General features: G+C 37.4%; 1 protein-coding gene across 1 annotated transcript in view; it reads left to right on the forward strand.

The window, feature by feature from the left end:
• The window catches only part of LOC117342709 (excitatory amino acid transporter-like), a 37329-nt gene extending 20767 nt beyond the window's left edge, over positions 1 to 16562 (forward strand). Inside the window, exons 2-10 of the mRNA XM_033904927.1 lie at positions 7566 to 7640; positions 8279 to 8401; positions 8746 to 8827; positions 9067 to 9233; positions 11044 to 11170; positions 12939 to 13172; positions 13732 to 13926; positions 14142 to 14276; positions 14708 to 16562. Of these exons, the coding sequence (XP_033760818.1) occupies positions 7566 to 7640; positions 8279 to 8401; positions 8746 to 8827; positions 9067 to 9233; positions 11044 to 11170; positions 12939 to 13172; positions 13732 to 13926; positions 14142 to 14276; positions 14708 to 14852 (1283 nt within the window). The 3' untranslated portion in view covers positions 14853 to 16562. The remainder of the gene's footprint in view (positions 1 to 7565; positions 7641 to 8278; positions 8402 to 8745; positions 8828 to 9066; positions 9234 to 11043; positions 11171 to 12938; positions 13173 to 13731; positions 13927 to 14141; positions 14277 to 14707) is intronic.
• Positions 16563 to 27965: the final 11403 nt, after the last annotated feature.

Consider the following 27965-nt stretch of genomic DNA (forward strand, 5'->3'; position numbering starts at 1 on the left):
CGAGTACGCGATGGAAATGCCCCCTTTTCTATAGCCATATGTATGCCTTTTTTAATTATTTGGTCAGGATACCCTTGAGATTTTAGGTATATAGTAAGTTCTTTAAGCCTTTTATCCACATTATTTTTATCGCTGACTATGGTAGCGATACGTGGGGCCAAATTAAAAGGAATATTAACCTTTATATGTTTTGAGTGACTGGAATAAAAGTTCAAATAATTATGAGAATCTGTAGGTTTAGCATATAGATCAGTAGAAATCATATTGTCTTTCAAAATAACAAGTACATCAAGAAAAGGCAATGTATTTTCATTTGCTTCCATTGTGTAACAGATAGAAGGATGCAAAGAATTAAGAACATTGCAAAATTCATCAACATTTAATTCGTCTGGCCATATGATGAAACAATCATCAAGAACACGTTTAAATTGCTTTTCAATCAAGCTACGGTAATCACTACCATGTTTCGTCTCAACAAGATCGTACAATTTCTCTTCTAGAAATCACAATACTAGCGTGGCGTACGTAGGTGCGACTTTCGTACCCATCGCTGTACCTTTTTTCTGGTGGTAAAATATGTCATTAAAGCAAAATACGTTTCTTTTAAGAACAATATCCATAGCATCAAGAATAAACTTCCTGCTAAAACGTTGATCTATCTTATTCGGGCATTTCTTTAACCAATAGTCTATAGCTTCTAATCCAATCTCATGCGGTATATTTGTATATAAACTAACGACATCAAATGATACAAGTTTGGATTTAGGCTTCACATGCTTAGGAAGATGTTGAAGAAAATCAAAGTCGTCCTTGATGTAACTTTTAACTGAACTACAGAGGGGTTTTAATATATATATATAACATAGTAACACAACTGACGAAGGAAGACAACTTTATGACTCGTGCCCTGACCGGGCCTCAAACTCTACGATCTACGGCACCCAATCGCCTAGCCAGAAATACACGCAGCTTATACCGCTGCTTTAAAAAAGAACGTATCAATGGCGCAGTGATGGTCGGCCCGATACCCTACTAGTGGAAGTCGTCTATTATACAAATATAACATGGGTCTCTGTGCAATAGTCCAGAATATTTGACACGAGGTACGAGGCCGAAAGCCGAGTACAATAGAACATCGGTCGATTACCTTTAGCGAGGGTCAAATATACTGGACTATTGCGCAGACACCCATGATATACTTGTTTTATTACATAATCACTAAAACACACTTAGAATCACTGACATCTCAACTTTTCTGTAAGCGTAGAAGTCACCATGACTGTCATCGGCAGTGTTGATATCTGAGTGACTTAGTCGCTTGAAAGGGTAGGACGAAATTCCGAAACGTCACAGGTGTTCAAAAGTTCGCACGTTACCATGCAATAGTCATTTCAGCTGTTCAAAATTTAGCTTATGTTTATAGCTAGGGAAAATCAATCGCATTATGTAATAAAAGATTATATGAATACATGGATCGCAATGTATTTACATACATGGATGCGTATTGAACACATATTATAAATATTCATCACAGTACAACTACGACAGGAAATTCAAAGCTTAACCCTCGGATCACCAACACATAGTGCATATGATACATCGGGCTAATTATTTGATATATATAGTAACACAAATGACGAAGGAAGACAACTTTACGACTCGTGGTTTAACAGGGCCTCGAACTAAGATCTAAATTACACTGAACAACAAAACAGCGCTATTTTGAATGAAGTATTAGATTTATTTCTTTATTTTTTGTTGTGAACCTTGGAGAGCCTTTCTAGCCCCAAGAGAGCCATGTCCTCCATTTATACAATATTATATCTCCATTGCCCAATAATCCTCCAGACCAAATTTGGCCAGAATGCATTCAGTCGTTCACAACTAGTAGCGATTTAGAGGATTTGCCCCTGTTTCCCCTTAGGACCAGGTGAACTAAAACTATTCCGATCATTTTTAATACGTTAATCACACGTTGATCATGATCTTATTTACGCATTGTTACGCAATATTCCACATATGTTTCGAACCATCTTCTTGTTGATAAACATTACCATGCTCTAGACTAGAGTTATCTCCCCTACACCACAGAAGGACAACAAAAGAGGTTAGCGTTTTTTCAGCGAATATCGGGTTATTTAACCGATACAGGCCATAAAAAGAGTATCAGAAAGCCGATGATGGCACTCTGCAACTAGTTCTAATCGAACTTGGAAGATACTATCTAAACATCGCTGACAAAAGCAATTCTCTACATAGAGACCGGAACAATGTCTTCCGGTCGTACGAAGAACAATGCCGGCGTCCCTAGCAACGTCGAGAAAAAAGGCCGCGGTAGGCCTTCTCGCCCAAAATCAGCCGGGAAATTGACTACAACTGCCGATGTACAACCACAAGATGTTGCTACAAGCCAGTCAAACAATTTCCAATCCCCTATGGGTAGTGATGCAGAGGATGACGCATGGAAATGTGTTGTATGTGAAGTGGAGTTCACGGAGGATGAAGCCAAACTACTTGAATGCGAGCGATGCATGTCTCAATATTGCATCCAATGCCTAAAGAAAACGGAACGGGAGTATGCGATTTTACAAGTCTCAGATTCAATGTGGTTCTGTAAAGACTGCAAAGTAAGTGTCAAGAAAGGTATACTTACCGAGAGGGAGATAGAGGGAAAATGCAAGGCTATAACTGCAGGGTTTGAATTAAGAGTTGCATCACTTGAAGAGGAGATGAAAAGCAAGTGTAATAAGGAAACTGTAATGAAACTCATCAATGATGGACCTACCTGTACTGAGCCGAAACCGTACAGAAACGATGGACAGGACACCCAAGATGTCCGAACAGAACTTGAGGAATGAAAAAGAACGGAACGGAACATATTGATATTTGGAATCAAGGAGCAAACTAACAGAGAAGCAACAGAAAGAAAGAAAGCTGACGACAAGGAAGTTACAAATATCCTGTTGACATGCAAGCTACCCCAAATTATCATTAATGGGGTAACAAGAATGACAAGAATTGGGAAATTGGATATGGAAAAGGACAGTTCTAAAAACAGACCAAGACCGATTCTTGCTGCATTTAATTCAGTAGAAGATAAAAAGAACTTCTTCAAAAACATCAAAGAACTTCAGAATGATGGAAGGTATAAGGAGATTTCTATAAGCAATGACCTAACGAAACAGGAAAGGCAGAAGCAATCAGAACTTAGAGATGAAGCCAAAAGGAAAACTGGTCAAGGATCGGGGGAATACACGTATCGAGTAAGAGGTCCCCCTTGGGACAGGGAAGTAAGAAGATTCAGAAAACAGGAATAAATCAGAAGGATAATGTCACCAAATTGCAAAATTCTCAACATTATTTTAGCTGTATTTACACAAACGTAGATTGTCTTTCAAACAAATTAGACGAGTTAAAATCAAGGATAAACTTGCTAGACAACACAGATATCATGGGGATTACAGAAATATATCCAAAGAATTTTAGGTATTTGCCAAACAAAGCTGAATTAAGAATTGAAGGATACAACCTTTTCATAAATGAGAACTCGGGAGATCGACAGAGAGGAGTCGGGCTGTACATAAAGTCAGAACATCATGGAGTAGAAGTAGACATGGGAAGCACATTTAAGGAAAGTATTTGGGTTAAGATAAAACTCTCAATAACTAATTGTCTATTGGTCGGATGCATATACAGGAGTCCAAATTCAGATGAGGAAAACACAAAGGAATTACTGAAACTGTTAGATAAGGTATCGTCAAAGAAGGAATATAGCCACTTATTAATCATGGGCGATTTTAATTTGCCGAAAATAGACTGGAATTCATGGTCACCTGGTAATGACAAACAAAGCGAAAGTTTTGTAGAATGTTTAAGGGACAATTATCTTTGCCAACATACAACAGATTTTACAAGAATGAGAAAAGGAAGCGAGCCAAGTATTTTAGATTTAATATTAACAAATGAAGATGAAATGATCAGAGAAATTAAGTACGACAGCCCAGTAGGAAGTAGTGACCACTTGGTTTTGATCTTCAAATTTCATTGTAATAAAACTCCTTCTGCGAATAAAACCCATCGTCTGAATTACAACAAGGGCGACTTCGAAAGCATGAGAAATGATGTCCCTATAAACTGGAATGGAATACTCAATGGCAGCATAGATGAACTGTATAAAACTTTTACAGGGATTATTGAAGCAAGTGCAAACAAATATATACCAAAGAGAAAGTCTAAATGCCACCCAGTATCTGGAAAACTTAATCCACCCCTGAATAAAGACACTTTGAAATTAATAAACAAAAAGCATAGGACATGGCAAAGATACATGGAAACAAAAAGTGAGAGCAAGTACAAAGAATATGCTAAAGCCAGAAACCAAGTAAAGTGGGAACTTAGGAAATCTAGAAGAGAAACGGAAAAAAGTATAGCGGAGGATATAAAGCAACACTTAATGGAGATGATCAGCAGATGGCAGTAACGGACAGGGAAAAAGCCGAAGTACTAGCCATTTTTTTCAGTAGTGTTTTTACAAAGGACCCCCCGGGGCCCTACCAGTTTGAAAACAGGAATCCAAGCTACCCTTTTAAAGAAATCGTTTGTAATCAGAATGTCGTGGAAAAATTACTCGGGAACCTAAATGAAAACAAGTCACAGGGACCAGATAGAATGCACCCAAAAATTCTAAAAGAGATCAGAAACAATATAAGTTCACCTTTGGTAGATATTCTTAACAAATCATTATCAGAAGGAAAACTACCCCAAGCTTGGAAAGAGGCAAACATAACCGCAATCTACAAAAAAGGATCCAAATCTGACCCGGGTAACTACAGATCTGTAAGCCTGACAAGCGTAATAGTTAAGACACTCGAAAAATTAGTGAGAGATAGCATTGTTGAACATATGGATAAAAATAACTTTCTAAGCCCCAAACAATTTGGTTTTATATCTGGAAGGTCAACTCAACTACAATTGCTAACAGTACTGGAAAATTGGACAGAGATAATAGACAAGGGTGGGGAGCTAGATGTTATTTACATGGATTTCATGAAGGCATTTGATAAAGTGCCACACCAACGTTTATTGAGGAAATTGTCAGGATATGGTGTTAGCCTTCCGGTTGTTAATTGGATAAAAGACTTCTTAAGAAATAGATGCCAGCGAGTAATAGTCAACGGAGAATCCTCTAAATCGTACCCGGTAATGAGTGGTATCCCCCAGGGAAGTTTATTGGGCCCAATATTATTTGTTGTATGCATCAACGATCTACCAGAAATACCAGTGTCCCAATCGCCGCTCTTTGCTGATGATACCAAATTATACAGACAAATAAGCAATAGCGAGGATGTTAAAATACTCCAGAACGATTTGGATAATCTTCAAAATTGGTCCGACGAATGGCTACTGAAATTCCACCCTAATAAATGTAAAGTCCTTTCGCTTAAAGCAACTCAAAAACGAAAATACTATATGGAAGGATCGGAGGAGAAAGAATCCAACTGGAACATGTCAAGAACGAAAAGGACATTGGTGTCACCATAGATGAGGATTTAAACTTCAAAACGCACATACAGTTAATTGTCAATAAAGCTAACAGTATAGTTGGACTGATAAGAAGATCTTTTGTGTATCTAGACGAACTCATGTTCAAAATGTTATTTAAAGCTCTAGTTAGACCCCACCTTGAGTATGCTGCAAGTGTAGTAAAGGAAAAGTAAAAGATATAGAACTCATTGAAAATGTGCAGAGAAGGGCAACAAAACTGATCCCTGGATTTAAAAATATATCGTAACCGGAACGGCTACAACGGTTAAATCTCCCAACGCTACAGCACCGTAGGACCAGAGGAGATATGATTAACGTTTTTAAGATAGTAAATAACATATACGATAGTAGAATAACAAAAAACTTTTTCCAAATGAACAAGATGAGTAGAACCAGAGGTCACGATAAGAAAATATTCAAAAAGCGATTTCGTCTTGATGGAAGGAAACATTTTTTCAGTTACCGAGTTATTGATTTATGGAATAGCTTGCCACAAATTGTTGTCGATGATGATTCTGTCATAAAATTTGAAATAATGTTAGATGATCATTGGAAAAATAAACGTTTTTATTCATGAATGTACAGGAACTAATATAAAGCCATTAATTACATAGGAAATATCTATATTATACAATGTATTGATATTGATATGGATATAGAGGCTACAAGCCTGCGTCCATTATTTATGCTAATAAATGCTCGATTCATTACAAAAAAGCCGAATCGGCCATATGGTGCGCCACGTAATTAGGTCATTTACTTCTGTCAAAAAGAAAGGACGTGTTTTCCCCGAAGATATGGCGGAAAGGCCCGAGTAGTTTAACGATTGGGTTACAATTGGTAATATATGAATTAAATAAAGACCGCTCTGTTTTCATTCTTTTTTTTTTCGATATTTAGATATCAACCAAGAATTGTTGCAGTCACTTTTGATTTTAGTAATAAATAAACAGTCTTGGAAAACATCACGTTTGATATATTTTCCTCTCTTTAAACAAATATCGAAATGTTCACTCTACCCCAGTAGATGAAATATAACTGATATTCACCAATAAACAGGGAGTGCTCTGTGATATGCTTTTCTCTCTCCACTTCTGATGCCAGTTTAAATCTGCAGCTCTGTCTATTTGCTTGCCGTATTTTATTATTACTCCACTGAATAATATAGTTCCACGTATGGGAACAAGTTTCGAATAATATCAACATCAAATAAATAATGCAGCATGTGTAACATTCCAACAATTTAATGCAACTATTATAGGATTTATAAATTAGAATTTATACATTTGCAAAATTATTGATAATTGCAATAATATCATCGGCAACAGAGCTGTCGCAATATGGCGGAATACAATGTTCGGACAACAGGCGCACATTACGATGTGTAGATGTAGCTGGGTATACGAGGGAGGTGGCTAGGGGGTTTGGTTTGGTTTATTTGTTTAACGTCCTATTAACAGCTAAGGTCATTTAAGGACGGCCTCCCGTGCTGTGCGACATGCATGCATGTGGCGAGTGCGTGTGTGTGTTTTGGGAGGCTGCGGTATGTTCGTGTTAAGTCTCCTTGTGATAGGCCGGAACTTTTGCCGATTTATAGTGCTACCTCACTGAAGCATACTGCCGAAGACACCCAGCAGGACACCTCACCCGGTCACATTATACTGACAACGGGCCAACCAGTCGTCCTACTCCTAATATGCTGAGCGCCAAGCAGGAGCAGCAACTACCATGTTTAAAGACTCTGGTATGTCTCGGCTAGGGGACAGAACCCAAAGCCTTCATCACAGCGGCGAACGCTCAATTAAAGGCCAAAAGTGAGGCATTGTCAAGGGAGACATTAGGAAGAAGAAAGTTGTTCAGAAAGAAGAGAAAAGATACGATCCCAAATTTAGTCGCCTCTTACGATCATGCAATGCGGGCAGCAGGTACAATTCTTAGGGGCACGGACGCCATTATGTGGTGAGTATTTCATATGATAATGCCATCATTTCTAACTTTTATATGTTATTCTCTCTGCGCAGGTTTACCGGGGGAGCTGTTCATCAGGATGTTAAAGTTGATGATAATACCTCTTATAGTCAGCAGCATGATTGCCGGTAAGATGTCATTGTCACAAGTGCAATTAATTCCGTAAAACTGGTAACAATTCCGTGAAAGCTGTGAAAATATATAAAAATCTGTGAAAAAAAGCACATACACATTTAGTTAAATGAAAACAATCACTGAAATGTATATTTTGAAGTGTAAAGTTATGTGTTATATACTTCCTTTAAAATGTGCAATAAATGCATAAATGTGTTAATCGTAGTTTAATTAATGTTATATGTTTGAAAATTGTGGGTTTGAAGAATAACTTCCAAAATTGAATCCGCTCGATTACCAGTCTAAAAATTCCACTCATGAAAGAGAGGAGAAAGGATAAGACCTGACAATAATAACCCGTTCCTCTTGGATTCATTTCATGTGCTAAAACTGCATAATACAGCTGTTTTGATCTTCTTTGGACTCGTCAATGATGCTTAGGGCAAAGGAGACGAGGAAAGAAATGTAAAAATAAATGAATAAATAAGATTCGAAAGAACTTTCCAAATCTGGAAGAGGTGATGTATAACAGCCTGGTGATTTCATAAATTTCTAAATGTTCCATATTGAACTTTAAAACAACATTGAACAGTCTGTATTATCTGAACCTTGTAATTGTTCAAATGAATTAAAATGGTATGTTTTGTTATAGCCACTGCTTCTCTGAACCCCAAGTCTAATGGTCGGATAAGTCTCGTGTCGATTACGTTCATCGTCGCCACTAATAGCCTGTCCTCTGTCGTCGGCGTTGTCCTTGCTCTCATCATGAAACCAGGTATTTTTTACCTTCATCATAACACCTGTTACATTTTATACAGGTTATAGTTGATAAATCTGTCTTTAAACACGATATTTAAGTTCTTTATTTCGTTTTTATTTCATATTATGTCAAAGGAGTCGATATGATACAAGTTTGGTAATTGTATAATTATAATTATAATACAGATGTCATTTACGATGGCTTGTTACTTTTTTCTATAAAACACGATATGATTCACCTACAACATCTATATTGTAACACAATCATACAGACATCTTTCTGTCCGTTTTTATTTCAAGTGTTTTAAAAAACCGTTAAAATGCTAAGGTTCTGCCTATCATATTTTTGTTTCAAAAAAGGGCACGGAGTACAGTCAGGTGATACAGACACCACAGACACAGCTACTATAGAAACATCAGATATATTTGCAGATTTACTCCGGTAAACTATCAAACTTTACGATATTACTTATTTAACGCCATTTGGAAATATATTTTCATTTAGGACAATTTTAAATCTTTAGTGTTTCCAAGATGCTGGATCCAATAATCTAACTAAATTAATTCAGCATTTAATCTTTCTCGCGATTCTTTATAATCTTAAGCTTATATTTTAACATTATTCTATTTGTACCTATACTGATTGATTGACTGGTCTATCACTATGATGTGTTACTCCAGGAATATAATGCCGGACAATATAGTGGACATGGCTTTCCAACAATCACTTACACAGAATGACGTCACTTATGAAACATTCACAAGGAACACAACTAATGGGACAGTCAACGAGACTGTGAGGAAAATAACCAAAACTGTAGGGAAGACCCCAGGTACCAATGTTCTCGGTAAGTACAGCGTCAAAAATACGTAAATATACTCTTATACTAATTGTCTACACCTGCACAGAACGATTTTCATTAACCCTTTCAAGTATTTGTTTGTTTGATGGGTTAAGGGCCGCGTGCACATCCTTGTTGTAGCTTGTGGCTACTTCACTGAACAAGATATGGGTCCCAGTGCATGTTATCCATAACAGTTGGCACAATTGGTTATCTAAGGACATAACTACGAATGTATAGGAGAACAGGACATTTCTTTGCGATCTCAGCTTAATGAGCAAATCAAACCACCAAATCAAACGAGACACCTGTCTGATATTACATTATACAGGCCCTTTACCGACTGAAGTATCGCGCCCCTCCGTTGAAAAAATATGTTAAAACAACTGATCCATCATCATACTTGATCCATACAAGTTATAAAATCCCCAAACCAATGTATGTTTTCCAATATCAGATACATGGTTTGGTTTTGTATTTTTAACGTCCTTTCAACAGCCTGCCCTGCAGGTAGGGCGGAAGAATTGTACCTGCTGCCCCCATTGCATGATCGCAAGAGGCGACTAAATTTGGGATCTTATCTTTTCTCTTCTTTTTGAACAACTTTCTTCTTCCTAATGTCTCCCTTGATAATGCCTCACTTTTGGCCTTTAGTTGAGCGTTCGCCCCTGTGAGGAAGGCTTTGGGTTCTGTTCCCTGGCCGAGACATACCAAAGTCTTTAAAAATGGTAGTTCCTACTCCTGCTTAGCGCTCAGCATATTTGGAGTGGGACGACTGGTTCGCCCGTTGTCAGTATAATGTGACCGGTGTGCTGCTGGGTGTCTTCGACAGTATGCTTCAGTGAGGTAGCACTATAAATCGGCAAAAGTTCCGGCCTATCACAAGAAGACTTAAGACGAACATACCGCAGCCTCCCAAAACACACATACGCACTCACCACACGCATGCATGTCGCACGCACGGGAGGCCGTCCTTAAATGACCTTAGCTGTTAATAGGATGTTAAACAAAATAAACCAAACCAAACCTTTCAACAGCTGAGGTCATTTAAAGACGGTTTGCCCGGTATGCAAGATAATGCGTGAAGTGAGTGTGAGTACGTGGTTTAGGAAGCTGCGATATATTCATTTTTGCCTTCCTTGCCGAATTTATAGTGCTACCTCACTGAAATCTCACCCGGTCACATTATACTGACAAAGGGTGAACCAGTAGTATCACTCCCAAAATGCTGTACGGTTGCCACTACCATTTTTATCGACTCTTGTTTGTCTCGACCGTGGGACAGAACCCATTGTCTTCCTCACAGAGGCAAACGCTCAGCTGAAAGCCTAAAAAGTGAGGCCGTGTCAAGGGAGACATTATGAAGAAGAAAGTCGTTTAGAGAGAAGGGAAAATATGATATCCCAAATGTAGTCGCCTCTTACGATCATGCCATAAGGACAGCAGGAAAGAAGGTAGGCTAGGTCAACCACATGATTAGACTTTTTGTTTATTATTTCTGAAGAATCGGAAGGACCCTTATCCTCTACTTCAAATTGAAGAAACTCTCCAACCAAATACCGTTAAATGCAAATAACGTCACGTTTATAAACTCAGATCCGAGATAGAGACAGCAAGAAATAAAAGAACTACATTGTCGAAATTAAAACATTGTATTTTGCCAAAGTTCCATTGTTTTACCTGTGTTTTCCCGTTTTGATTTTCCATGCTGGTGAGCGTGGAAATATTAGTAATTCTCAATGAAATCCAATATTTTTGTGATTGATTATTACATTCAATAATGTTTAATTACTAATTGGTGTTATCTTCTTGGTAGGTATGATAGTGACATGCATGCTGTTGGGATTAGCTATCAACAAGGCAAAAGGAAAGGGCAAGCCAGTACTGAAATTCTTTACATCACTGACCGATATCATTATGATAATACTACAATGGTTGTTATGGTAATTACACATCACTGACCAATCTCATTATGGTAATACTACAATGGTTGTTATGGTAATTACACATCACTGACCAATATCATTATGATAATACTACAATGGTTGTTATGGTAATTACACATCACTGACCAATATCATTATGATAATACTACAATGGTTGTTATGTCAATTACACATCACTGACCAATGTCATTATGATAATACTACAATGGTTGTTATGGTAATTACACATCACTGACCAATATCATTATGATAATACTACAGTTGTGTGATTGCACAACGTTCCAAAAACGTCGTGCGCACATCGTGCAGACATCGTGCGCACAAATGTGCGATATGCGATACAAACCGCACAACTGTGCGATGTAAACCGCACAGCTAACGATAGGTTTATAAATATTGCGAAATAACTAGTTATACGAAAACATATACGAAAAAAAATAAAATTATCATATTAGATGGTCGCTATTATATATACATGCTGCATAACAATTGTTTTCATTCATGGAACATGTATGACCTGTTAATTTTTGCCATTTAAGTACCGTCATTTTGTCTCGCATGTATTCGTGATGTTTTCGACGGCCTGGTGATACATCTACATGTTCATGTACCAGAATGGTAGACGGGCTCCACTACGATTATTTTTCTTACTTAATACATAAATCACATATATTATGTATTTTTAAACAAAATGGATATCTTTCTTTTCAAAATAAGTCGTTTTAACTGTAGTTTAGTTCTAGATGTATAAAATATCCCGTATATATAATCTCGCCGAATACCTCGAGGTGTCCTCGACGACGTCCGAGCAAATTGTATAAAGGTCTTTAAAATAATTTAGATAACTTATTTAAATATACATCGGTATTTAGTTTCATTCCTAATAATAATTGCATATATTTCAACAAAGATATGGTAATTAGCTGCCTCGTAAAATGTTATTCGTTGTATATCTTTTACAATCGTTCCACACGTTTAAATAATTAGATGCTGTATTCCTCATTTTATATCTACCATGTACCTAACGCACATGTACCGTTCCAATCGCCCATCGTGCGCACATTTTCCTGCACGATCCGTATCGCACATATCGCACATCGTGCAGACATCGTGCGCACATAGCACATCGTGCGTGCGCACATCGCACATCGTGGAACGTTGTGCGATCACATAACTGTACAATGGTTGTTATGGTAATTATATATCACTGACCAATATCATTATGATAATACTACAATGATTGTTATGGTAATTACTAGTACCTAACCATTAATATAGAGGAGTTTGATATTGTGTTTCAATTTCATAAAAAGATGATAAATTACAGATACGATTCATAAAGACTGCTTAATCTTATTTCTATCAATAGGAAAATTTTAGTTTATTGTTTTCGATAAAAAAATCTTAAAGACGGATTGATGTGACTCATATTTGTGACCGAATTAGGTCCAATTTAGATATGGAAAAGCACTTTTTTTTTTTCATTAAATACATTTATTTCAAATGGAAGCAACAACAGTTTCACTTTAAATTTCTATAGGGGCGTATTTGAGTATTTTAAAATAATGGAAATATACATAAATGCTTCCGATCTTTTATCTTTATCTCTTCAAATAGGGATTCAGTAGATGTAATCTTTATATCACCAAGTGTCGAGGGAAAGTATCTTTCCTGAATAATTTTAAGTCTTAGCTTATCATGCATGTACATTTCCACATTGAAATAAACAATTTACGTTCTAATTCATGTTAGTCTGTCGTTACAGGTCCACTCCCCTGGGTGTCTTAAGCCTGATCGCTGTTTCCACAGCTACCGTGAAGGACCTCGATCAGAATTTCCGAGCTCTGGGAAAGCTGGTCGGGCTTGTAGTTATAGGAATCATCATACACCAGTTTATCATAATGCCGATCATATTTTTTGTGACAACTCGACGGAATCCTTATAAGTTTGCGTTACAAATCATTAAAGCTTGGATGATCGTCTTTGCTACAACGAGTCCGTAAGTTACAACATATAACACGATGTAAAACATACAGTATTTCACATTGTCAACTTACCATACTTATAGTATACGGTAATTGTGACAACGTATACGGTGTTAGTGACATCATATACGGTAATGATGACATCGTATATGGCAATAAATAGTGACACCATATCAGAATATGCATAGGTATTCGACTTCCAAGAATTATTGATTTTTAATCTATTATAGAGCTACTTAAACTATGGAGCTAGTAGAAATCGCTTTCTATTTCAATATGGTTTAAGACTAATTATATATCTATTCTTTTTTTAAATTTTCGTTCTTTTGTTCAATTCGCCCAAATCATCGCTAAATAGTCTTAAACATCCTAAGAAGTATTCGTGTCACGTGTGTATGTCACTTGTACAAACATTTAAGATGTATAACTTTTTGTTGCGTTTTTCGAAACAGGTTTACATGATGAAGATAGCTATGAAATGTACATTCAATAACGATTGTTTTGGTCGATAATATCAATGTCGTCTTAAAAAACAGATCGAGGAAAATCAAACTACATTGTATTATTTCGCAGTGCCGTTGCTATCCCTGAGATCCTGTCTGCGTGTGAGAGTCACCAGAAAGTAGACAGGAGGGTCAGTAGGTTTGTCGTGCCATTGTCAGTGACTATCAGTGCCAACGGAAGTGCCCTGTTCATCACATCGGCTGCCATATTCTCAGGCAATATCACGGGAATTAGTCTGAATGTTGGTGACATTATCATTATTAGGTGAGATGATCAATTGGAATGTTAAACCTTCTTTAATGTAGCCGTTCTCTAGTCTTACCGGTAATAATGTCTATGTATATCATTTCTATACCTTTAGTAGCGGTAAGGTTACATGTATATCTTTAGTGATAACGGATATCTTTTTTCGTTTTGTTATGATCCATTTACATTAACCCTTTACTTCTCAAATATAAAATAATGTAATCTCATTTTAGTATTTTGACCGCCATCTGCGTCATGGCGTTACCCAGCATACCGAGTTCTGGAATCGTTACCTTGGTGATGATACTAACCTCCATGAACATCCCGCCGGATTCTATTTCTCTCCTGTTCGCGGTTGACTGGTTTTTGTAAGTATCAGAATTTAACACTGTATTAAATTGATATCAAACAGCGTGTATATATATGTTTTGCAATTAAACCGTGTCTGTGGAGATGTGATACGTGAATGAAGGCTATTATTGAAATTCTTCAGTTTCTGTGTAATATCGTATTGTTTAAATACTGTAAGACTCATCAGCGTAAATCTAAGAAACTTTCTTCTCGCGAGATATTAAACTTAAGAACATATAGTCAAAAGTTTTGCAGATCATTAATTATTTACGAAAACATGACGTCTACTTATATCAAAATTAAATCTTCATGTTTATGGTTTAAATGCTTTCATGTTTTGTATCATTCTGAGAGTAGGGACCATTTATCATAACCTAGCTCTAACATGTTTATACATGTATGTAGTGAAGACGTTTGGGATGATTTTGAAGTGGTGTTTTTGTTGTAGAGACCGGGTACGATCGTCAAGTAACCTCGTGAGCCATGCACACTGTGCAGTTGTGACGTATCATTTCTGTAGGAACGCTCTGGAGCAGTCCGATATAATACAGGACATCGGAAAAGACAATGACAACACAGAGTTGGAAGTTTAGACATTTTGTTAATTATCGTCAAATCAGTAAATATATCGTGGAAGAAGGTCTTTTCTTCGATACAAAGGTTTATACTAAGTTTTGATAATCACCTACTAGTGATTTGATATGTTATTTTGCGTGGTTCTAGAGTTCACCATCAAATACCTGGATGTCAACTGGAATATCAATATAAGTTAAATCAAGTTAAATATAATTATTTTGTAAGAAAACAGATGTTGATACTACTTGTTCATTATAGTTGTAAATAGGTTTTAATGGCATTTATTTATGGATTAAACGAGTTAATAACAAGTTCTATTGATGTAAACACCAAAAACTGAAGTGCTCCCAGAATAAGCCGTGTAGAGGTTTGTGTATTAGAATCACTTTAGTTTTCGGTTAATACGTCGATAAATCAATCCATTCTCTCGTTCAATCCTTGTGGTTTTATTACAAATCTGAAAAGAAAACATTCAATAACGAAATATGTTTTGAATCACAACAGCAAGTGTACTTTTGGTAAAATGATTTTGACGTTTTCACAGGCCACGTTTTAAAATCTCCTCGCTTCAAGGAAGCTCATATCTTTATGTAACCGCGAAATGAATACAGCATCTATAATTTGATGTTTTACTTCAATACTTTGCTGACCTCTTTACTCTTTGTGTTGTTCATCTGAGGTTCCCATGGTATTAATGACGTCATATGCACTGTTTCTGTAACCCTATTGGACATCATTGGTAACCCAATTGGCCATCATTGGTAACCCAATTGGACATCATTGGAAACCCAATTAGACCTCAATGGTAACCCAATTGAACATCATTGGTAACCCAGTTGGAAATCATTGGTGACCAAGTTGGACACCATTGGTAACCAAGTTGGAAATCATTGTTAACCGGACGCTATAAATATCTCATTGTCTGGATAAACATGTATATGTAAATCGTTTCGGTTTATATTCTTCTTGAGACTGCTTATTGCGGATAGCTTTTTCCTGGTGCCAAGAGAAACGTTAGATGATTTCATCGAAGAAATTAACAGAGCAGGCCATAAAGTAAAATTGACCATGTCAATGTTCAACAGAAGACTTCCAGAAATCCATTTCTGTTCTGATGACTAACCTGAGCAGGCCATCAAGTAAAATTGACCATGTCAATGTTCAACAGAACACTTCCAGAAATCTATTTCTGTTCCGGTGTCATCGCTCTGATTTGAACATGGTATTATTCTTGATGTGTGCCATCGATGATGCATACAACGCTTAACCTTCAAGAACACCTTTTGTCTTGGTACTTTTTCGACGGTCTCCTTGAACATTTACATTTTGTTCGCATTTTGCTTTTGCAAATAACCAGACATCTTCAGTGTCCATTAGATTGGAACACCCCTGACTCTACCTGGGCTAACTTTTTTCGTCTCCTTCGATGTTGGGGTCTCGATAGTCCTCTTAGTAGAAACATCTAAGAACGCATCCCCGGTTGTACGGTAAGATAATCAGACATATTCTCTCCAATTTCCTGAACGTATTTTCAGGTAAATGGTACATGTTGGTATTTATATAGATCGTGGCTGTCAGACTTCTGGATATATAGTATTAACAGTATAAGTGTGATAGAATGAATGTTTTGATATAAAGCAAACTTGTCATGCGGCTTCACGTGCCTCTACTGTTGTACATAACGTATTGCTGAAATAAACGATTAACACAGCACCAATACGAACTAATGTACTCTTTTGTTTCTCTGTGTATTTGTCGTTCTATTTTTTCACGATTTTGCTATGTGAGATTATGTTATATCTTTTAGTTTACACGATCAACATGAAATGAATTAATACCTTATTTCCGGTCTCTTTAGTGTCCCCTAAACAAGAACATGATATGTTTCTGCCAAATTCATGCGTGACAGCTTATAAGTAAATCTGCATCAAGTGTATGTTGATAATTGACATCATAAATTTCGTTCACATTCTAAAATGATTTGGAGTTATCTGCCTTTACTATGATAATGGATACCAAGGCAAAATAATACATGTAAAAACAGATTTTGGTCGTAATACATTGAAAAGGATTGGCATAGGCTCTGATGTCCAATTCATTTGACATATTGAAAAAAAAATAAAAAATTGAAAAGTGAAAGTGAAACCGGAACATCAGAGATACTACTCCGTTGCGTCTTGTACAGTAGACATATACTGTCCCTACTGTTCAAGGGTGATATATAGAGGTAACACAACGAGTGGTTGTTGTATATGGTATCTTTTTTTCTCGAGTTAGTCATTTTTCAGAAGTTACAAAAAACACCTGCTTTATCGAGTGTTTTTGTAACTTTTGAAAAATAACTAACGAGAGTGAAAGAAATACCATATACAACAACCACGAGTTTGTGTGACCTGTTTCAACCACAATAGAAAAGCTATTCTAAGAATGAAGTGACCTGTTTTGTGTTCTTTTCAGAATATTAGGTGTGGTGTAAGGATATGACCTAATTTAAAATGCCGCTAATTAATATGCAAAACTGACAAAATCGGAAATGTAAGGAAACATTACAATTTATTACAAATCATCAAAAAAAAAAAAAAAAAAAATAAGTAGATTCATTCTTTCAAAGCAATTAATTGATAATAATTTATATATATATATTTAAGAATCTTTGTCTTCATCCTTGTCCTCATCTATTTCTGCAGTCGATATGACTTCCTCAATGAGGTCATCTGTTGATCTGTCATCTTTGTCTCCAAGAAAGCTGGGTCCACGTCCCGAGACTGGGTACACTGGTGCTCTGCCCACATCGATTGTTTCGCGGGGGGGGGGGGGGGGGGGGGGGGGGGGGGAGAGAATGATCGGTGAGCGCTGGGTATTAGTGTAGCAGAAGGCTTTCACAGCAGTTCCAATTTGAGTCAACCTGTTTGCCGTGTAACCCTGACACTTCGGCGCTGGAGAGCCGCGCCTCCAGCAGTGTCCCCTTGTTGGGCTCGGAGGAGGGTGGGGGCACGCGTAATGAATCACATACTTACTTAACATGTCTAAAATAAACCCAAACCCCCAAAATGAGAATAAACTAAACAACACAAACATCACAACTTCCGATACGACTTTCCCTCAGTATCTCCTTATATCAGCGAAGGAGACTGGGAAAAAAATATCATCGCTATCGCCCATTATCATCCAGAAAACTATCAAAGGATGCATCGGTACAGCTAAATCCGTCAAGCCTTTGAGATCGGGAGACCTCCTTGTTGAGGTCTTCCGCAAGCAACAGGCGGATAATCTCCTGAAATTGTCAGGATTCTCTGGGATCAGTGTCCATGTTAGGGCCCATCAGTCTCTTAACTTCAGCAAGGGGTAATCAGATGCCCTGCCTTGCAGAACGACACTGACGCAGAGATTCTGCAACATTTCAAATCGGAGAATATCCCGATCTCGGAGGTAAGGCGGATCAAAATAAAACGCCAAACTCTAAGCACAAATACGTTCGTCCTCACGTTCGCGGTGCCAAACCTTCCTCCATCGGTAATGGTAGGTTACATGAGATTCCTCTACGATGCCGTAACTGCCAGAGATACGGCCATCATGAGGACAGATGCAGGCGGAGAGAGGTTTGCTAACACTGCGGACGAGAGGGCCAAAATGACGCTGATAGTTGCGATATCACCGGCAAACGATGTGTTAATTGCAAGGGCAACCATGCAGCCTCATCTCGAGACTGTCTTTCCTGGAAGAAGGAGAGGGAAGTTCTGCGGGTAAAATATACTCGCAACATTTCCTTCCCTGACGCCAGGAGTGCGGTCGAGAGTAATGACCCTGCTGCGTTGTCCTATGCATCAATAACAAAATCCAAAACACAACAGCATCAAATTACAGTCAGCGATGCGAAAGTACAAGCTTACTTTGATAAGCCAGCTTTCGGTGCGGAGGTACCACCTTTGATGGACGAAAGGAATGACAAGATTCTTTTCGGTTTGGCATGCCGTTTCAAGTCAGGAAGGGTAGCGTCTAAGACCACCTCAACATCAGTTAGACCTTCCCAGCCTGACGAAACGGCAGTTATCAAGACCAATATGCCAGCACCTTCAGCACATACACTTGCACGCCATATAACATAAACATCGACGCCGAGGGTCACCCACCATAGACGGACTGTATCACAGCCGTCAGACCTTAATAAGATTGCTGGTAACACCAATAAACAACCAGAAACCACACCACCTCAAGACCAACGAAAACCGAAGGTAAAACTACACAGATTACCTTCCTTAAACAACACAAAGCCCAGCAAAGGCTCAAATGACCCTATCCACGGTCATAACAGGTACGACGCTCTTGCGGACGACAGCGAGTTTGGTGACAGCAATGCTGCTGTTACCAGACAACCTACTCCAAGTAGTCCTGTCAGTCCAAAGAACGTCCATCAAGAACCTGGATAGTGGTCAGCAATACTAACAATTTTATTCTACAATGGAACATACGCGGACTAAGGGCAAATTTAGAAGAGTTTCAAAATGTATCAAAAGAATTTAGACCTGCCTTATTTTGCCTGCAGGAGGTCATGTTAAAAAACCCAATTACTATCAGAAATTTCTCGCTCTACAACAGCATCGCAACGGTAGGAAACAGAGGTGGCGCAGCTGTAGCTGTCCATAAAACTATTCCTCACAGAATTATCACGTCAAACACAAATTTACAGGCTGTTGTTGTCTGTGCAACTTTACACAGACAAGTAACTGTCTGTTCAATTTATCTTCCTCCGAGTATTGCTTTCACTAGTGAGCAACTTAATAACCTCGTCTCGCAACTCCCAGCACCATACATAATTCTCGGAGATTTTAATGGGCATAACAGTCGGTGGGGCTCCCCGAACACAGATGAGAGAGGAAGACGTATTGAGGAATTTATAGATAAAAACAACCTGTGTCTTTTTAACAATAATACCCCAACATATCTACACCCTGCTACAGGCTCTCGTACCCACATAAACCTATCATTATGCCACCATCCATTTTACTCGATTATGAATGGAGGGTAAATGATGATCTATGTGGGAGTGACCACTTCCCTTTTTTTCTTAGGAATATTAGGACCCCTCTTGATAAACCACTTCCTCGATGGAATGTGCACAAAGCAGATTGGGGCCAATTTCAACACCTGTGCAAAGAGGAGCTTACTGTAGAAAAATTCACTAACCTCGATGACCCAATTAAAACATTCACTGAAACGATAACTTCTATTGCCACAAAAACGATACCAAAGTCCGTCCCAAAACCTACAAAGTTCCTTTTATCTGAAGAATCTTTTATCGATAGATCCGGCCGAAAGGCAGCTCTAAGACGATTTCTGACTTCCCCTACAACTGAAAATTACAATAATTTTAAAATTTGGAGGGCGAAGGCTCGGCGATCTATTAAGTCCGACAAAAAGAATAGCTGGAAGGAATACATTTCTAAAATATCTTCAAACACATCATCAAAAAAGATATGGGATCAGATACGAAAAATAAGTGGAAAACGAAAAACAGCACCAGCATCCCATCTTATCAACAATAGCCAAATTTTCTCTTCTACATCTGAAATTGCAAATGCATTTGCTAGAAATATAGACCAGAACTCATCCGCCAAAAATCACTCCAAAAAATTCCAAACTTTCAAAAAAGACAAAGAAAAGAAACGTCTTAACTTCAAATCATCCAACACAGAGAGTTACAACAAGCCTTTCGATCTCCAGGAGTTGCTTGAATCGCTAAAAAGATCGACCGATTCAGCAGCTGGGCCAGATGAAATTCCGTACCAATTCCTGAAACATTTACCAGAATCATCATTACGATGTCTCTTATATATTTTTAATCAAGTATACGCTTCCGATAAGATCCCCGAGTCTTGGAAGGAATCTACAATTATTCCAATTCCAAAACCTGGTAAGGACGCCAATGAACCAAATAATTATCGCCCTATCTCTCTAACAAGCTGCGTCTGTAAAACACTTGAACGGATGATAAACACTAGACTAGTTTGGTTCCTTGAATCCAATAATATTTTGAGTCCACCCCAAAGCGGATTCAGAAACCGCAGAGGAACATTAGACCACCTGGTCAGATTAGAAACCTTTATTCGAGAAGCTTTCGCAAAGAAGGAACATCTTGTTACTGTGTTCTTTGATCTGGAGAAAGCATACGATACTACATGGCAATATGGTATTATGAAAGACCTGCATGAAATTGGTGTACATGGGAATCTCCCTAAATTCATTTCAAACTACATATCTGACAGACATTTTAAGGTTCGCGTTGGCTCAACGTATTCTGAAACAGCCAAACAGGAAATGGGAGTCCCTCAGGGTGGGATCCTTTCCGTAACTCTTTTCGGTCTGAAAATCAACAGTATAACTAAATGTCTCGGTAAGTCAACTGAAGGGTCTCTATTTGTTGATGACTTCTTGATCTGCTATAGGTCGAAGAACATGCACACGATAGAACGACAACTTCAACAATGTTTGCGCAAACTACAAACATGGGCAGATGAAAACGGCTTCAAATTTTCCAGATCAAAAACTGTCTGCATGCACTTCTGCCAAAAACGAAAACCACATAATGATCCCGACCTAACATTGAATGGAAGCAAAATTCCAGTTTTCGAGCAGACCAAATTCCTCGGACTAATTTTCGATTCAAAACTCTCCTTTGTTCCACATATTAAACACCTAAAGGATAAGTGCTCAAAGGCAATGAATATTTTATGCGTTATATCCCATACTGACTGGGGTGCAGACCGTGAAATGCTCTTGCGCCTTTATAGGGCACTTATTCGATCAAAACTCGACTATGGGTCCATCGTTTATGGATCGGCACGGAATTCTTACCTGCAGATGTTGGATCCTATCCATAATCAAGGATTACGTCTAGCACTCGGTGCTTTCCGAACAACACCAGTGCAGAGCCTTTATGTAGAGGCAAATGAACCATCTTTAAATGACCGAAGGAAAAAACTTGCTCTTCAATATGCCGCCCAATTGAAATCCAACCCGAAAAACCAGCTTTTGATCTTGTTGTCAATCCGCAATACCGAAACATATTCACTCAAAATCAAAAACTCTTACCAACATTTGGCATTAGAATTTCGAATTTTCTTCATGAACTTAACATAAGCTTAGACAACATAGGCGAATACACCGTATCGGATGTACCGCCATGGCTTGTCGAAACACCGGATATTAACCTTACTCTACACGAGAGGGCAAAAGTGAGTGCATTACCCGAAGAACACAAATCCTCCTTTCGGGAATGCATTAAAGATTTTCCCGATCACGTTCAGATCTACACTGATGGCTCAAAAGATGGGGAAAAGGTATCCGCAGCATGCTACACGGATCACCATTGCTAGTCGAGTTTTGATCGAATAAGTGCCCTATAAAGGCCGAGAGCATTTCACGGTCCGCACCCCAGTCAGTATGGGATAGAACGCGTAAAATATTGATTGCCTTTGAGCACTTATCCTTTAGGTGTTTAATATGTGGAACAAAGGAGAGTTTTGAATCGAAAATTAGTCCGAGGAATTTGGTCTGCTCGACAACTGGAATTTTGCTTCCATTCAATGTTAGGTCGGGATCATTATGTGGTTTTCGTTAAAGAGAGGAAATGATTAGAAAATGTCAATATTTCAAATCATTAAGTAACAGACGTCCTTCTTATCGCATTTCAGTTGTATACGTATCATACTCAGGATATTGTTATATGACCAAACCAATTAATTAATTAACTAATAACTCATATATTAACTGACGACTTTGCACAAATGGTGTATATGTTCACTTGAGTAGTACCGTTGTAAATGATATAGTCTCATTTAAATTATACTTCTTCCATTTTAACAACAAAGAGATGACAGTGATACTTTCCTAGACTACCCGGTAACTAATGAACATAATATACATTGATACGTATATACGAATCAGCACTGCATCAGGTGATGAAACAAATAATGACAAAAATGAAGTACACAAAAGTATGGTACCTTCATTTTCCCTCAAGTAGATACCAATACAGCCATGTCTTTGACCGTTAGATCTGTCGAGGGGCTCAATTCGATGATTTGTTATATTGATGTCCTTATTTAGAATAGACGAATTTAACCATGTCTCTTGAATACATGCAATGTCAATAGAATTATCAATGACATAGACAGTTCTCGATTCCTGTTGTAGATACTGCAGACATTCCAAGACCAGTAAGTTGAAATTGTCCTTACCACAATTAACATGTCCATAATACAGATGTGCGTGTCTGTTATCTATATATGAAGTAACAGATATATACTGATAATAGTAAGGTCCACAGGTAAGAAAACTGTAGTACAAGTAGACTGTACCGCACCCCACATGATGTATATGCTCAGGTGTTCACACACTATGGGAAACAACAGTCCACATCAATTTAAATTGACTTGGAGGAGTACGAGGTTCGCGGGCAGATGCCCCCAAAGTGGGCCCTTTGGTTTTTTTCTAGTGCTTTACATTTTCATATTTTCATTTTCATTTTACAAACCATCAAATCACACATAACTTTTTATATCAAGAGTATGATGGTAAAAATGATGATCAGTGCAAAGTTTAAGGCCAAAGAAATGATGAAACCATAATAAATTCCATAAAACACAGGAGCAGAAAATTTCACAGCTCACCAGTCACAGTAGTGTCTTTCGTGTACCCGTGTGTTCTATTATACCATCACACCTACATACAACAACAGCATCACTTCCTGTTGTCCCAGTGTTGTTGTGCATTGACGCTGAAACCTGACCAGTGTATTAAAAATGTGCCTGATTTTATCGAAAAACAAGTTTCAGGTTTAACTATCACTTCACCGTAGACTGTAAATAAACAACTTTTCAGGCAATTTGCTTCTTCTTACAGGAAACTTTATACACAACAGAGTAACTTAAGGTCGTAATATTTTGTATTTTGAAAAAAAAACATAAATAAAACAGATATACTAACAAAACAACAATATATCACAGCACTTATTAGTTACAATCACATATATAGATTTAACTTACATCACACAGTTATGGATTAAGAAAACAAAGATCTAAGAATGAACACCAGTATAACATAGGCACTGTTTTACTAAGGTGTAAATTTAAACACTATAAAAAAGTGTAATAAACATATATGCTAATGTAGCAAGGAAAAAAAATCCAGAAAACATACTAATATAGTAAACATTTAAAGAAAAATAATCGTGAAAGTATTTTAAATAAATGAAATTAAACTGAAATGTAGAAGGACAAAATCAAAATATGAGACAAAATATATACGAGACACAACACATACAATTTTCAGAGCAGAACATCACAAGTCATATCTCTGAAAGCACACATACCGAGCATATGTAATAAGTAAACAGAAAGGCGTACACCACAGGACAAAAAGTTAAGCTGAACATATTGTACACTTACAGTCCGGGCCGTCCCACATACGGAGCAGACTCCGAAATTCTACATAGTTTTCAACTTTTCGAAGGGTATTTGGAAGGCTGTTCAATATACGAGACGCCTTGTATCTGAAGGACATTTTGCCATACCTGATGGTGTTAACACTGGGAATATGTGCTTTGTTCTCTGCCCTGAAATTATACATAGTTTCTTGTTTATTACTGAGATTACAAATATAAGCTGGAGCGATATTACTAATAATATTAATAATACTTATTAAAGTGATAAGTTTCATCTTGTGAATATGGGGGAAAGATATATATAACTCAGATTTAGCAAGCAGTTCTCTCAGGTCAGAATCATGGTCATTAAAGACCAATCGCAAGTCCCTTTCTTGCACATTTTTAATGTTCTTTGAAGCAGAAACACTGCAAAAAAGCCAAATAAGGGGACATTAATTGGATAAAACAAAGCATTTGTAGATTAAAAATTTTGGTAAGAAATATTCTATCCTATCCTATTTAGAACTGCTAACTGTTTGGAGGCTTTTCTACATAGAGCTGACAATTTTAGTGTTTAAAATATCGAAATGATAAAGAGTTTTATTCCTAAACAAACAGCCTGGAATTTTTCAGGGTTTGCTTTCATACCGTTGGCATTAAACAAGTTTATTCAAATACTGGCCTATCTATCTAAACCATCTCCAGGGCTCGAAATTGGCGGTATTCCGTAGTCACTCGGATACAAAATTTCTCCTCGGGATACCAGCTCCCGTATCCCAGGTATTCCGTCTGGATTACCGATCTTTCTCGTACCTGAATCGGTTGTTATTTATGTATATATATGAGACCCCGTTTATTATATTTTTCTCTGTCTTGACTGGGTTTCATTAGGTAATACCTCAGGTAAGATGCCCGTATGAGACACCTGGACAATAGGTCTGGCTAATTACATCGCCCGAGGTGAATACCTGGCTACTCTAGGTATTGGTTTTACATCTCACTTTCACTCAGTCAGTTCATAACAATAGTCTAAACAAAGCATCCGCGGTAATAAACGTGTTACCTTAAATACACTGTAAGACAATTAGTATCATATTATAATAAAAGTTTTTTTTTTTCATCGTATTGACTGTTACATTACAGTATCGTTAGGTTAGATGTAGCATACCGATAGTTCAAAGTTTTTTTTGAAAGTTAAAGTAAAATTCCAGAGCTGATCGATCATTACGATGACAAAGTAAAATATGTTTTAAACTTGCTGATACACTGAAATAAAAAACGATGAACAAGCTATTCTAATCTAGTTATCAATATATCAATTGATATAATTATCCTCCCGTATTTTCACATCAATTTATGGCTAGTGATTACAATATTATAGGGCAGAACTCACTTACTGTTATGACACACTGAACAGGATGTAAACGAGCTTGATGACTATTATAATATATCGATTATTATGATCTTTTTCTGTGGCAAATAGCATATCATATTAAGCGGCTCCCACTGCATGTGTTAATTTTTATTGTAAGCAATAAAATAGAATAATATATGCACAGCCCTTTTATTGTTTTAATTCGACAGAAAACAGGTACTGATAAATGAACGGAGATGGGATACGAGATATTCAGACGGGATACCAGGTCACTGTTTTATGGTATTTCGTCTGGAATACCATAAGTTTTAGCTGAATTTCTACCCCTGATCTCTCAAGGTATGAATGTTACTCCTGAAATAACCTAAGGTATTATCATCTGCATAATCACACAGAGTAGCCTCTGTAGTACAACAAGAATACCATTCATAAAAATATTACAAATAAGAGGCACGTGGATGGAACCCTGCGGTACCCCTTTGATGAGAGACATCCAATCGCTAGTGTTGCCTCCAAGTCCCTTCGCTGCTTCCTGTTTCCAATATAGCTACACATGAGACTAACAGCCTCAGTCGAAACCCCATAAGATGAGAGCTTCCTGGAGATTAAGTACTGTTGAAGACAGTCAAAGGCCTCTGAGAGATCAATAAGAATGGCCCCAACCTGGTTGGCACCATCCAAGGCCTGTCGTCAGTCCTCGAGCATGCGCAGCAAAGTGGTTTGACACCCAAAGCCAGTCCTATAGGCAGCTAAAAAAGGATGAAAAGTATCTTTGCAAAAGGTAGACAGTTGATCATGCAGAGTTTTTGAAAGACTTTGGAAATACTGAGATGTATGCTGACTGGCCTATAATTACTTATATCTAAAGAGTCATTTTCCCTTAATACTGGAGTTATTTCAGCAGACTTCAAACGATCTGGAAAGGTACATTTGGAAATAGAAAAAAATTGGAAGATCCTAAAGCATTGGACTAATGGAATCAGTAGATAATATGCAGGTAGACCCTGTGGCTTTCTTCTTTTTGAGTTTTGATAAAGATAAAACCATGGTGGCATCATTAGTACAAAGTGGAAAAAGAAAAGAAAAAGGAAAGTCAACATGATTTTCAATGTTTACAACACTTTCATGGGTATCAAGATTAATTTTTTTTATGTTTCTCCCTATGTTTTCTGCCACAGTACTAAAATGAGAATTAAAAATTTCACACACTTTGCTTTGATCAGCCAAGACTGTTAGTTTTATACAAAATAATATCATTGTCTCATTTGATCGCTTTTATGGAAAAATGGTTTGCTAATGGGTCAAAAATCTTTACACTGCACCAAGATCTAAAGTATTCAAAAATAGACAGTTTCTTTAATCTATTTACTAAAGTTCTCTGTTTCTTGCAACATTCCTAGTTTTTGGTAGTTTTAAGATTCAATAGTCTTGAACAATTCTGTTTGACGTGAACATTCGGTTGTTTTTCCATGCTTCATTTCTTTGCAAACCCTGATTTCTCACTTAATAATTGCAAAATCAAACACCGATTAGAACCATGCAAACGATCCAAATTCAAAATTTAAAGAACGCCTTGGTTTTCGTGTTATGTATGCTTTTCCAAGAAATGAAGACGGCCATACACAGATTCCATAGTGAATCATGAGGAACGTATATCATTCAACACAAGACAAAACCGAAATGTACCGTGGAAGAGTGAAATTGGCAAAATCTTCCAGCAGGCGAAAAGCATACCCGCCTACATGACTCTTTTTCACCTAGTAGAGTCCGTGTTCTATCAGCGTTTGTTCATTTCTACTTACCCTGTCTACCTGTCCTATCCCATTGCTAGGTTTCACCTCAGTTGGCAGTGTTACTGACTGAGAAGGAGAGAGGATAATACATATTATTTCCCGAAGGATATCACTGTACATATCGGTTCTTTTATATTGTGCCTTGCAGTTTTCGTTTTTTAACCAGAAGTCGTGATTTTTCTGCACAAACTAAATTTACATGCAACACGTCGTGGAGCGAGTGAAGCAGGTATCTGAGATAATATACAGACTGGTTAGAATTTTTTCTCGTATATTTTAATCGGAAATATCGGATTACCCAGACTTTAAACTTCAGTAACTTTTAAAATGAAGTAGAATTTAGTATTGGAATTGACATCGTCTACTGAGGTTTTGAACATACCGTCATATTAAAAGCCTTGTGGAAACATATATGTGATCGATAAGGAATATAATTGCATTGTACGTATGTAGTAACGTTGACAACGTACAGCAATATACATAGTGTAACCTCAACGCTTCGTTGGACAGTAAGACTCCTGCGCTTGATACAGTAACA

Source organism: Pecten maximus, chromosome 14, assembly GCF_902652985.1.
Source record: "Pecten maximus chromosome 14, xPecMax1.1, whole genome shotgun sequence".
Lineage (NCBI taxonomy): Eukaryota > Metazoa > Mollusca > Bivalvia > Pectinida > Pectinidae > Pecten > Pecten maximus.